At 46.1% G+C, this 14,553-nt stretch overlaps 1 protein-coding gene across 1 annotated transcript in view; it reads right to left on the bottom strand.

Annotated features, from left to right (window-relative positions):
- The window catches only part of LOC137217865 (dehydrogenase/reductase SDR family member on chromosome X-like), a 193,738-nt gene that overhangs the window by 10,942 nt on the left and 168,243 nt on the right, over positions 1-14,553 (bottom strand). The window contains exon 6 of the mRNA XM_067724857.1: positions 9,615-9,822. Coding sequence (XP_067580958.1) covers positions 9,615-9,822 — 208 coding nt within the window. The remainder of the gene's footprint in view (positions 1-9,614; positions 9,823-14,553) is intronic.

Raw genomic sequence — 14,553 nt, forward strand, 5'->3', positions numbered from 1 at the left:
GACCCACACCACCCACATAAGGGAGGAAAGGAAACTAAAATGCAGTCCCCTCTCTAGGTCAGAGCCAGCCAGCTTTGTCTGCAAACGGCCAGACAAGAAATGCTTTTGACTTCTGTGGGCTTTTCGGTTTCTGTTGTAACTTCTCAACTCTGCCTTTGTAACATGAAAGCAGCCACGTGTGCCAATAAAACTTTATTCTCAAAACCATGCAGCCAACCCATAGTTGTCTAACCCTGTGCCCCGTAGGTCAGGTCTTTATAAAATTAAACTGATACTTTATTTTTTAAAAAGTAAGATAGGAGGACTTCCCTGGCGGCGCAGTGGTTATGAATCCGCCTGCCAATGCAGGGGACACAGGTTCGAGCCCTGGTCCGGGAAGATCCCACCTGCCGCAGAGCAACTAAGCCCGTGAGCCACAACTACTGAGCCCGTGCGCCACAACTACTGAAGCCCGTGTGCCTAGAGCCCGAGCTCTGCCACAAGAGAAACCACCACAATGAGAAGCCCGCACACCACAACGAAGAGCAGCCCCCGCTCGCCGCAACTAAGAGAAAGCCCGCGCACAGCAACAAAGACCCAACGCAGCCAAACATAAATATATAAATTTCTCAAAAAAAAAGCAAGATAGGAATGATATACAACATAGCATACGATAAAGTATAATATACAAAGGACAATAGGTATAAGTATTCTTCAGAGAGAAACATTAGATGTTTTCCCTTCAAAATAACAAATTAGCTACCAGGACAAATGATACACGAGCTACTATTTAATTGCCTAGAGAGTAGATGGGGACATTTCCAAAAGCAGCACACAAAGGAGACAGTCTGATCCATATATGCAGATTAAATAAGCATATGGCTAAAAAAAAATTGAGATTGAAAATCTATTAGAAAGTAGAAGGTGTCAGGGATGGAACTGGTAAAATCATGTTTTTGTCTCTTCTTTTTTTGTTGTTTTTTTAAAATGAAATAGACATTTATTTTCTTTAACATTGTTTTCCTATATTTTGAAATTATATTTCCCTGTTCCCACATACCATGAATCACAAAGCCATCACCACAGGCAGTACAGGCTCAGAGTATACTGAACATTGTCATCAGTGAGGCCGTTATAATGGGATTCTTCTGATAATGGGATAGAAATTTTGGAATCTCAATATTTCTTTTTTTATAAATTTATTCATTCATTCATTCATTTATTTTTGGCTGCGTTGGGTCTTTGTTGCTGCATGCGGGCTTTCTCTAGTTGCCACGAGTGGGGGCTACTCTTCTTTGTGGTGCGCGGGCTTCTCATTGCAGTGGCTTCTCTTGTTGTGGAGCACGGGCTCTAGGCGCACGGGCTTCAGGAGCTGTGGCACGCGGGCTCAGTAGTTGTGGCTCACGGGCTCTAGAGCACAGGCTCAGTAGTTGTGGTGCACGGGCTACGTTGCTCCGCAGCATGTGGGATCTTCCCAGACCAGGACTCGAACCCGTGTCCCCTGCATTGCCAGGTGGATTCTGAACCACTGGGCCACCAGGGAAGCCCCGTATTTAATATATCAAAATTACTTGAGAAGGAATCATGTCCCTTGAATAAATAATCTTCCATATAACTATGTGCATCTAGGAAGTTATAAATCAACGTGCATTCCACAAATGATATATGCCACATACTCCATCTATATGTATGCATGTATATGTACGAGTGTGCAGATATACACACAGATATACATGTATCTATTTTTTTGTTTCTCCATTTTCAAAGTATTTTTCTCCTATGTGCCAATATCTTTCTCCTATGTTCCAATATCTTCTCCTATGTTCCAATATCTTTGGTTATAACCATACAATATTACTTTCTTGTATGTTCTTGAAGCAGAAAATACAAAGGAAAAAGTACTGGCAACATACATAACCGATACAAACCAACAGCCAGAATAAGGAACAGAGATGAATCCAAAACACAAAGGCTAAACACCCCCTAGAAACACGGGGAAGAGGCATTTCCCGGAAGCCAGCGTCCAGATGCCAAATAATCCCACGGACACCGTTCCACCACAAGGATACTGCGGAAAATGCAAATGTAAATTAAAACACAGCAAATGCCATTTCCTGCTCCAGGACTGAAGAGCTCGGCAGTGGACCCAAGCTGGCAAAGACTGAAAAGTCCAACACTTAACGCATATGATGAAGATGTAAACCCCTGGGAATTCTCAGTACCTGGACTGTGCACTGGGAAAACCAAATGGAATTCCCAGGAAACGTGAACATGTGAGAACCTTCTAGCCTTAAAATGTCACTGCCTGCGATATTCCCTAAAGAAAGTGAGATGTGGAGATCCATGGAGGACCCTTCACGGCAAAGCTGCGGTAACAGGAAAGAACCGGAAAGAACCCAAGTGTCCTTGACCCTGAGAATGGATCTGAACCATGATGTATGTGCAGGTGGACGACTTCACAGGGATGGTAAGCAATAACCTACTTCTACATGCATCAACATGGGCAGATCGCCGACATTTAATACTAAGTGCTTTGGGGTAAACTGTGACCCCTCAAAAGACATGTTGAAGCCCTAGTCCCTGAACAGGACTGTATTTGGAAATGCGGTCTTTGCAGCCATGAAGGTTCTGAGATGTGGTCCTCCTGGATGAGGTGGCCCTACATCCAAGGGTCCTTCTAAGAGACAGAACAGGAGAGACCCAGACACAGAGGAGAAGCCACGTGAAGACAAGAGGCAGAGACGGGAGGGACGCGGCCACGAGCCCAGGGACGCCTGGAGCCCCCAGAAGCTGGAAGAGGCGGGAAGGACCCTCCCCTGGAGCCTCCGGAAGGAGCGCGGCCCTGGGACACCTTGACCTCAGACGTCTGGTCTCCAGGACTGGGGGAGGGTGGATGTCTGTGGTTTTAACCCACCTGATTTGTGGTCATTTATGACAACGACCCCAGGAAACAAATTTATGGTGCAAAGAAAGTACATCACAGACATTACTCTACTTATGTCAGGATGAAAAAATGCAAAATTAAATTTCAGAGACACACCCACGTAATGAGAAACAGGAGAATGGGTAACACCACAGCTGGGATAGGGGTTACGTCTTGGGGGAGGAAGGAATGTGCCTCTGGAGCAAAGCAGGGCGTGGCAGATGCTGTGATGACGTGTGCTCATTTATTATTGACTTTTAAATATTTTATTCTGATGTGTTCAGAGTCTGTAACATTTTTAATAAACCCTATTCAGAACCGAAACAAACATCAGCATTTCAGGAAATAATTAGGAATAAATGCAATAAATATATGGGCATTTATGGAGAATTAATAAGGCACCTCTGAAAAGCTCAAAGATTTTGATCACCAGTTCCCAAGTGTGGCTTTTCCAAGACCAACAAGCAATTCTGCGACTCCAGCAGGGTGTCCTACCATTCAACTCCATTCTGACACATCTACCTAGAGGTAGCCTCAGACCCCACAGGTGAAGGGCTCAGTCCCCCAGGACTACCCCTCCCTCTACCACAATTCCGACGCCAGGTGGTCACCTGTGCCTCGGACCAACCGGCTATAGATGGAAGGTTGCCATGACCCCTCCTGGGGTTCAGTTAATTTGCTAGAATGGCTCGCAGAAGTCAGGAGATATTTTACTCACTAGATCACTGGTTTATTATAATAGCAGATAACTCAGGAAAAGCCAGATGGGACAGATGCAGAGGGTGAGATCTGGGGCGGGGGCAGGGGACCCCCAAACCCTCTCCAGGTTCTCACTTTCCTGGTACCGCCACGTGTTCACGAACTAGGAAACTATCTGAACCCTGACCTTTGGGGGTTTTATGGAGGCTTCATGACACAGGCACCATTGATTAAATTATTGGCCATCGGTGATGGACTCAACCCCCAGCCCCTCTCCCCGTCCCCGAGAGGTCAGGGGGTGGGAATGAAAATTCCAACCCTTTAGCTGCTGATTGGTTTCCCTGGCAACCAGCTACCATCCTTGAGTGAGTTCCAAAGGGCACACCTCATGAACATAACAAGAGACACCTTTCAGGCTCTCAACACTTGGGAAACTCCAAGGATTTTAGGAGCTCTGTGCCAGAAGTGGGAACAAGGACCAGGCACATATATTTCTTATTATAAAACACAGTATCGGGCTCCCCTGGTGGCGCAGTGGTTGAGAGTCCGACTGCCGATGCAGGGGACGCGGGTTCGTGCCCCGGTCCGGGAAGATCCCACATGCCGCGGAGCGGCTGGGCCCGTGAGCCGTGGCCACTGAGCCTGCGCGTCCGGAGCCTGTGCTCCGCAATGGGAGAGGCCACAATAGTGAGAGGCCCGCGTAACGCAAAAAAATAAAATAAAAAAAATAAAACACAGTATCGCAAGCATCAAGAAAGACGTGGTCAAAACCAGAAATGACCTATATTCAGACAGAGAGCAGCTCTGTCTGAAATCCGGAATTAAATCAAAAATCCTCCCACCAAGGGGATCAATGTACACATACAGCTGGTTCAGTTTACTGTATAGTATAAACTAACCCAATCCTGGAAAGCAACTATACACCAATAAAAAAAAAATTCCCCCTCCCAAATTAAGTTTTCTTACGATGATTATATCGGTTGTGAAAAGAGGAACACCGCCAAAATGTACAAAACATGTGAGCAAATGATTGCACAGGAGAACCCCTCCTCCTACATGTTGCTTTTCTCGATTTGCAGAATCATCTAAAAGGTGGTCTGGAAAGATAATCGGTTCAGAGTCAGGAAAGGCAGGACAAGAGAGTGATAGCGTAGATAAGAGTAAATTCAGAACAGACGGAAGCAAGGGCAGGTTTCTAGGAAACCCCTTCAGTAAGCGTCACGGTTGGCGGTTTTAGTCATCGTCATGGTGTGTGGTCAGCAGAGAAGGATGGACCCTTGGACACAGGGCTCCTAGTTTGAACAGGAATGAGCACCTGGGGTCCTCCTACATCACCCCCTGCGGACATCACCTAGGCTAAGGATTCAGTTGTTGCCACAGGTAAAAATACTGGAGGGGAATTTCTAATCACGTCAGCCCAGAAACCATGAAAGTTCAACAACAGAACAATTTACAACAAGGAAAAAAAAATGTTAACCCCTTGACTCATTCTGGCAAAAAGTACTTTCTCTAAGACCGAAGGCACAAGAATTCATCGCGGAAGATGAAACAAGTGATTATGTCCCTAATATACAGAGAAGCTTTTTCTGCATCATCACCTCCCCTCCGCCACGCGCGCGCACACGCACGCACACACGCGCGCACACACACACACACAGATAAGGGTCCCCACAGGACAAGAACCAACAATTCGCACAAGTTGTCACATGCACAAAAGGAAATTCGATTTTGAACGGAACCACAAAGGGGAACTGGGTGATTCAGGAGAGCTGGGTTTTGATGGCCTGCTGACGAAGATGTAATTACAGCTGGTGCTGGCTGCATGCTGGGGCCCGGCTGTAACTGTTAATTCATACTTGTCAGAATCTCAGTTCCACGGGTGGCCCCAAAAGGCTGCACTGAGGAGAGCCCAGTGGTGGAGAACTCAGGGCGACCACTGTCATTTACGGCTTCCACCCTCCCCTCCAGGGCTCTGGCGATCACTGTTTCTAATCTCTGCGACCCCGTGGTGAGGAAGAAATGAATGTGGTCCACCCGCCAAGACTGTGAAAGCTGGTCAGCACCTCCCACTGAAAGGTGATGGTCAGAGGAAAGAAAGACGTAATCCTAGTAAGGAGCCAGACACCGTCCTGTAAACACACCATCTCGCTGCTAACGGGGAAGAAAACGCAGGGTTAAACGGGACCACATACGGTCTGGGGGCAAAACACTAGAAAACTATCAGCAGAAATGTGCTGTGGGAATTTGGGTACCACATTGTACATGTGCACAGCCTCCAGATAGACAAACTCGCTTTTAAAAATTTATCCTAAAAGAATAATCGCTCCAAAGACCTAAACAGACATGTCTCCAAAGAAGACAGACAGATGGCCAACAGGCACATGAAAAGATGCTCAACATCACTAATTATTAGAGAAACGCAAATCAAAACTACAGTGAGGTATCACCTCACACCAGTCAGAATGGCCATCATTAAAAAGTCTACCAACAATAAATGCTGGAGAGGGTGTGGAGAAGAGGGAACCCTCCCGCACTGCTGGTGGGAATGTAAATTGGTGCAGCCACTGTGGAGAACAGTTTGCAGGTTCCTTAACAAACTAAAAATAGAGCTACCATATGATCCAGCAATCCCAAATATCTGGAGAAAACTCTAATTCAAAAAGATCCATGCACCCCAATGTTCACTGCAGCACTACACCCAACAGCCAAGACATGGAAGCAACCTAAGTGTCCATCGACAGAGGAATGGATAACAAAGATGTGGTGTGTATATATAATGGAATATTACTCAGCCATGAAAAAGAATGAAATAATGCCATTGGCAGCAACATGGATGCAACTAGAGATTATCATACTAAGTGAAGTAAGTCAGACAAAGACACATACCATATGATATCATTTATATGTGGAATCTAATTTTTTTTAAATGATACAAATGAACTTATTTATGAAACAGACTCAGACATACAAAACAAACTCATGGTCACCAAGGTGGAAAGGGGGAGAGGGACAAATTAGGATTTGCGAATTAAGAGATACACACTCCTATATATAAAATAGATAATCAACAAGGACCTACTGTAGAGCACAGGGAACTATATTCACTACCTTGTAATAACCTATAATGGAAAAGAATCTGAAAAAGAATATCTCTCTCTCTATATATAAAATATATACATATAACTGAATCATTTTGCTGTACACCTGAAACTAACACAACGTTGTAAATCAACTACACGTCAATAAAAAGCAAAAAAAAAAATACAAAAATAAAAAACAATGTATAAAGAAAAGCAAGAAATAACCACAGAAACACCAATGTGTCTGGGGGCACGGGGCCTCCTTGGGCAGGTAGGTGATTTCATCCCTGTGCTTCCAGTGGGGACAGTAAAATAACGACAACCATGGCCTCTATGGGCCTCACTGGGTTACTTGGGGATTAACTGTATATAAAGGAATTATTTTCAGCTTGTAGCTCATACAGAGGGCGACAGACTGGATGTTAATTTTTCTTATGATTATTGCACGTATCAGGGTAAAACCGACCACAACCTAACTGCACCAGAAAGGAAGTCTGATCAAGAAAGAGATACCCCAGACGGCAATGCAGGGGGAGAGGATTAAGAGGTCCAGACGACTAGGCATAAAGTGAGCTCCAAGGATATCGTGCACAACACCGGGAACAGAGATGATAGTTTCTAATAACTATAAATGGAGTCAAACGTTAAAAAGACAACCCAGAGACCCTTGCATACTAGATCGTCAGGGCTCACTCCACGTGGGCAAAATGGAGCAGGAGGGACACCGAAACAGAAACACGGGGAACCTTTAATCGGAGGGACTTGAGGGGCCTGGCGTTCATCATTTCTCACTTTGGCATCGTGTGAGCCATGGCCATGGCGGCAGGCACATGTCACCAAGCCTTCTGTGTGTCCCCAGCTCCTACCTCCTCTCCTCAACCCCTGTGGTCTGGTTCACGTGTACTGTGAGAGCCTGCCCTTCGCCCCGGCATCCGGCCATGGCTGTGCTGTGCCCTGGGTGTCCGATGCCCTGTGGAGAGGGGTCTGCTGAGGTCTAGCGGGACCCAGATGAGTCCTCCAAGCGGCCTTTGGTGGGACTGAGACTGACATGTCCACACGGCTGGATATAAAATAGAGAACCAACAAGGCCCTACTGTAGAGCACAGGGAACTCTACTCACTATCTTACAATAACCTATAATGTCATGGATTGATCGAGAGATTCTCATATGGAGTGAAGTAACTCAGACAGAGACAAATACCGTGTGGTATCACTTATATGTGCAATCCAAAAAAAGATGACAGATGCAGGGGACACGGGTTCGAGCCCTGGTCTGGGAAGATCCCACATGCCACGAAGCAACTAGGCCGGTGAGCCACAATTACTGAGCCTGCGCGTCTGGAGCCTGTGCTCCGCAACAAGAGAGGCCACGATAGCGAGAGGCCCGCACACCGCGATGAAGAGTGGCCCCCGCTCGCCGCAACTAGAGAAAGCCCTCGCACAGAAACGAAGACCCAACACAGCCAAGAATAAATTAATTAATTAAAAAAAATAATAGAGAAACATGGGTCTTAATGAGATTCTGCAACTTTTTTTTAGTTAGGAACAATTGCTTACCTAATCTAGGTATTTGCAGTTAAACCATGAGTTGCACGTCAGACACCTATTCATTTCCTTCTGCATTAAAAGTTATCAGTAAATCGGGGATACTTAGAAGGTTTTAATAAGTCATCTTCCTTTATTTCAAAAGCTTGGACTTTGTAATGTACTTGTTATCATAAAATACCTGACAACTGGTCTGTCTCATTTGGATGCTGCAAGAATAAAATTAAGATAATATTCAAAAAAAAGATGACACAAACGAACTGAATTACAAAATAGAAACAGACTGACAGGCTTAGAGAACAAACTTACGGTTATGGGGGGAAGGGTCAGAAGGAGGGATAGATTGGGAGTTTGCGGTTAGCAGATGCAAACTCTCACAGGTAGAATGGATAACCAACAAGGACCTGCCGGAGAGCACAGGGAACTCTACTCAATATTCTGTAACAACCGAAATGGGAACAGACCTGAGAGAGTGGATACATGTATATGCGTAACTGAATCGCTGTGCTGTACCCCTGAAGCTTACACCGCACGGTTCATCAACTGTACGCCAACAGGAAATAAAAAGAGAAGCAAAGCGCTGTCCAAGGAGACACCGCGCGCAGGGCGGCACAGACACAAGCAGGAAGCACACGCGATTAATCCTGAACTGGAGGGAGGCTGGAGGGGAAGACACACGGCTTTCACTTCTCGAGGCAGACAGGTGTGCTTCCAACGCCCTTCAAGAGTGTGCAAACCAGGGCTTCCCTGGTGGCGCAGTGGTTGAGAGTCCGCCTGCCGATGCAGGGGACACGGGTTCGTGCCCCGGTCCGGGAGGATCCCACATGTCGCGGAGCGGCTGGGCCTGTGAGCCATGGCCGCTGAGTCTGTGCGTCTGGAGCCTGTGCTCCGCAACGGGAGAGGCCACAACAGTGAGAGGCCCGCGTACCGCAAAAAAAAAAAAAAAAAAAAAAAAAAAAGAGTGTGCAAACCAGGGCCAGGGAGAGCCCAGAAGGACAACCCCAGATGCCGCCTGCTCTTTCAAGACATGACCCTCTGAGATCCATCAGCCCCGAGTCAGACACGCTCGCTAATGACCAGGGTCCTTGGGAGCAAATGCAAGCCCGCCACCGGCCTCTGACCGAAATCGCTTTTTCTCTTTTCCAGCAACAACAAGAACAAAAAAGTGCCGCGTGGATACACAGGGGAGGGTTCTGCCTCGGTGCTTATCTCGGCAACGGGACCACGGGCTCCCAGGCCACGAGGATTCTCATCGTCCTGAGGACCGCCCCACCCCCCCACCCCGGGCACGAGTACAGAAAGCCCAGCCCCTTCGGGAAACCAAACTCTGCCCACGTGGGCTCGGAGCACACAAGCCACCGCGACACACCCGACCACCGCAGCCTTACCTTGAATAGGCACCACCCGAACAGCTTCTTAATGAGCCGTGTGCCCCAGAAGACGTGTCTATACAGGTCGGTGTCCACCACGCCGGGGTCGGCCACGTTGGCGGTCACGGCGCTGCCCGTGGCCTCCAGCAGCGCCTGCAGGCGGTAGGTGAACAGCACGAGGGCCAGCTTGCTCTGGGCGTACGCCGCGTGCGCCGAGTAGCTGCTGCTGCAGAAGCAAAGCGGGAGAGGGTGTGAAACGCAGGCGTCTGGCCCCGATTTCCCCTCGCCCGACCGGGGAGGCAACCTCCAGCTACAGGCTGAGGGCAGCTACACACGCACCTGAGTTCAAGCGTCTTACGAGAATCGTTTCCATCTCTGAGAACTGACTGCGTTTTGCTCTCCTCCGAACGCTCAGCGCTCGGGAAACAGGCCCTGATGCGTGTCCCACTCGGACACAGCCTGTCCATCTTAGCTTCCTGTCGTTGCAGATCATGTTATGGGGGGCACAACGTGTTGACAACCCGGGATGCCTCTCTGGCAAAACACATCGTTTCTCATTCCTTAGGGCTTAGTCACTTTCTTCAGGCCCACAGCTCCTTTTCCTGAGTTTTATGGGATATGAATACAGCCCCACCTGAGTTCCTTCTTCTGGTGGGATGTGCCCCATATTCTATGTTACTTTCACTCTTTCAACCTCAGAGGTGTCTCCTAAGTTGGGAGAAAATCCATCCGTGGAATTCACCCTCGTGGGAGTTTCACACAAAGATGAAAAGAAGGAAATCAGAGTCGTCGCGTGAAACGCGGAGAAAACACGCTTTGGAATTCAACGGACAAAGGCTCTTCCTAAATAGGAATTAAAAATTGCAATAAATGGGGACTTCCCTGGTGGCGCAGTGGTTAAGAATCCACCTGCCGACGCAGGGGACACGGGTTTGAGCTCTGGTCCGGGAAGATCCCACATGTCGCGGAGCAACTAAGCCCGTGCACCACAACTACTGAGCCTGCAGGCCACAACTACTGAGCCTGCGCTCTAGAGCCTGTGAGCCACAACTACTGAGCCTGCATGCCACGACTACTGAAGCCCTAGAGCCTGTGCTTCTCAACAAGAGAAGCCACTGCAATGAGAAGCCCGTGCACCGCAACAAAAAGTAGCCCCTGCTCGCTGCAACTAGAGAAAGCCCACGTGCAGCAACGAGGACCCAACGCAGCCAAAAAAAAAAAAAAAAAAAAAAGATTGCAATAAACGAACTAACTTGACTAAATGATTCAGAAAAGCGAACTGAGAAAATGTGACCAAGGAAAGCACAGAAGGGGAAAAAAATAATAAAAGGAAAAGGGAAATATTAGAACGTAGAAAACAGGACAAGAAAGGGTATCAGAAATCGAGCCTCGTACGCTTAGTTGCCACGTGAGACTTTCTGAAAAACCTCAACTCTATAAATTGCACACATGGGCGCTTGTCTGTTCCTATGTGACAACCACATCAACCCCTTTTCGGACTGATTTCCGGCCTCCTGCTGTTTCCTGGGTAGCATCTTTCTTCCTCATCAGCACGTCCCCACCGTGTGCCCATCACACAGCCCCTCGTCACAACAGGCCACAGGCAAACTCGGAGGTTTGGCCTCGGGTCCATGCAGTTTAAGCTGAAAAGAAGCCCCGCGTCTTTTGTCTGAAAGATGACTCAGAACAAGTCAGCCAAGGGTGACACCGGACAAGCTGGCCGCAGGGCGTCGGCCAAAGGAATTCCAAACAGGTCTTCTGTTGGAGGGAGGAATTAAGACAAAAATATAGCGCACAGACGCCCTCCTCTGATCCACGACAACCTCCCAATTATCGTCGAGATACTTGTTTTGGGCAGTTTCCTCCTGTCTCTTCCCCCCAGAAGAGGAGAGAGCTCCAAGAAAGAGGGAGTTATTAAGTGGGGGGAGAGAAAGGCTGAACTTTCACCTTGGAATTGGGCCATGTCGACCTCACGTGCACGCGTCTGCTCCTGAATTACCAGGGCTGTTTGGGAGGGAACAGGAACCCCGAATTTAGAAAGAAGCGAAGGAACCATAAATGTGCACATTCCTCAAGGGTCAACTGGCAAGTGATGTAACTGTAGTTTCCTAGGGTAGCATGGAGAAGAGAGAACGGAAATTCTCGAAATATACTATGTGGCTGGGAAAGTCAATACATTTCTCTACAGGAGGAAAAAAAAATCAAGAGTACAAGTCATTTCAGGAGAGGTTCCCTGGTGGATTTAAAGATAAATAAACATCCACAGTAGAACTGGAAAAGAATCAAAGCCGATACACAAGAGGACATGATTCCCCATGAAAGTTTAAAAACAAAGCCCGGAGGAACGGCAGGGACACTTGGTGTTTGAAACAATGAAGAGACTGTTGCAATTTTAACAGACAGAAGGCAGCTGAAAGGGAGAATCAATCCACAAACTTAAGCAGAGGTAGAAGAAATTCAGGAAATGTCTGCATGGCTTGATTCGAAACATGAGATTTTTAATACGTTGCTTTTGTAACGAATGGTGTCAAAAGGTAGAACGGAAACCATAAAAATATATCTTTGTTTTCAATAAATGATAATCTGTTGATGTAACTACTTCATAACGAATTTGAAAGTCGATCTGGAACAGAAGTAGAGGCAGTCTTGTGGTAGAGGCTTTTTGTCGGGGAGGAAAAATTTTTCTCCTGTACTTCTGTGTTCCGTACCTGAGGCGTGCAACTTAAACCACCAAGTGTCAGATTAAAGAGAGAAGTTTTTACTTCTAACTTTACACGTATGGGGAACTTCATAGAAAAGAAGAGAAAACCCCAAAGAGTTGGGAAGTCCTCATTGCTCACAAGTTTCTGCTTTTAGTCAGATAAGGGAGGCTCCCGAAAGGCACCCTTCTGCATCTGTTGCTTCTCCAGAAGCTCAAAATAACCTGTATGTCAAAGTGGCATATTCTGAGTTGGCATACTCAGACCCCCACCACTTTCTCTACCTTACAGACAAGAGGAGGAAAGGTGAAAAATGATATTTTGAACACAACATATGCAAAGCTGTGTATTGAATCAAAGACTCGATAATCCTCAAAGGCGTTCTTGATTAAAAACTAGGAAAACATTACTTAGAGATGGGAAAGCCTATTCCTAAATTGAAGCAGCATGGCTTTCTGGTTGGGAAGAGGACACTGGATTTTTGGATCCCTGTTTCATGTAAGCAGTGTGTGACATTTACAAGATTGAGGACTGTACCTGGTCTCCACCTGGCATTGATCTGACAGCCGATCTACACCCACTGAAGAAGTTACACTGAGCCACCAGAGACCAGGTGCTAAGTGCACAGGGTCCGCTAGTGCCCCCGTGCTCAGCAACATGCCAGGAATGTAGCAGGTCATACGTTGCCGCTAAGCAAATGAGGTTTTCAAGTTCTCATCAAAGACAAAGTTACTATTGCCTATGACAATAAATGCACACCCACATATTTCTACCTTTTAAAAAATACACACGTGAAATCTACATTTTAATAAAGTATTGTAGGGGGGAAATCTTTTCCCTCTATCCTCTTAGGTTCTGTCCTGGGGCCTGCAAATCAAACTGTTGAAGGACAGTTTAACGGGAGAAAACAGTTTTAATTACGTACATACATATAGGAATCCCCAAAACGATGTGATTCAGGGAGGTGGCCAGATGATAGAGGCTTATCTACCATCTTAGGGTAAACAAAGGAAAAGGGGTTTGGGGATTCTGGGTGGAGGCGGCAGGTTATGGGAAGGGAAGAAGTGTGTGTATATAAAAAGGACCGTCTTGTTATGCAAATAAGAGTCTCGGGGCGAAAAGAGTCATCTCCAGGAGTAGCTCTCTCCCTGGAATGGAGACCTTACTACACATGGAAAATCCCTGGATAAATGTAAATTTCCTTTACAAAACAGCAAATTGATACTGTATTTTTTAGACAGTTGGGGGCGGTGGCGGAGGGAAGTAAAGAGCGTTTCCTGGGTCTGCTTGTTCTCAATTGCCTTTAGCTCAAAAGATGGCATGTATCAAAGAGGTACACTTGGGGCTAGCGTGTCCTGGTCCCCTTCAGTAGGACCAAAGGTATACCTTGGGAGAACTTTTTAAGGACAATATTAATTTTTCATTATTATAAAAGAAATATATATTGGTTGTAAAAAAATGACAAAGCTCAAAGAAGAATGGAAAATCAATTCCATAGTGATGTCAGTGTTCCCCTCCACCAAGAAATGGCCATTGATCACACTGCCTGAGTGAGTATATTTGTATAGACACAGATATGTATATGAATGTGTGTACATATGTGTGATCGCACATATATGTACATGAATGTGTGCAACCACACATATGTGTATGAATGTGTGTATACGTATGTGTAATCACACATATGTATATGCACTCATATATACATATGTGTCTATATACTCATATATACATAGATGTATCTGTGTCTACATATATACTCATATATATACATGTCTATATATATACTCATATATATGTATATGTGTCTATATGTGTCTATATATATACTCATATATACATGTGTCTATATGTGTGTATACATATTCATATATACATATTTGTGTCTATATGTGTGTCTCTATATATATATACACCCATTTACATATATGTGTGTGTGTATATATATATATATATGTTTGTGTGCGTGTATTCCATCCTATCTTAAAGATGGCTTTCCTCACTGGCTTTCCACCATCTTTGACCTACACCGTATTAATCCTATGCTTTGATGTTTCAACTACTTCCACACGAGTGGTCAAGGTTACTTCTGCACACTGCTCTCTACTGCCCACAAGTAAACTACCGCCCACCTGTCTTAGAAAACCATTTCGCATTAAGTGTCTCACGAGGAGTCCGTTTCCTGAACTCCCTCAATCCCATGAGAAATCATGCCTATGACTATGGGATTTCTAAGACAATATCTTGAAAACCATTAA

This window comes from Pseudorca crassidens, chromosome Y (genome assembly GCF_039906515.1).
Source record: "Pseudorca crassidens isolate mPseCra1 chromosome Y, mPseCra1.hap1, whole genome shotgun sequence".
In the NCBI taxonomy this organism is placed as follows: domain Eukaryota; kingdom Metazoa; phylum Chordata; class Mammalia; order Artiodactyla; family Delphinidae; genus Pseudorca; species Pseudorca crassidens.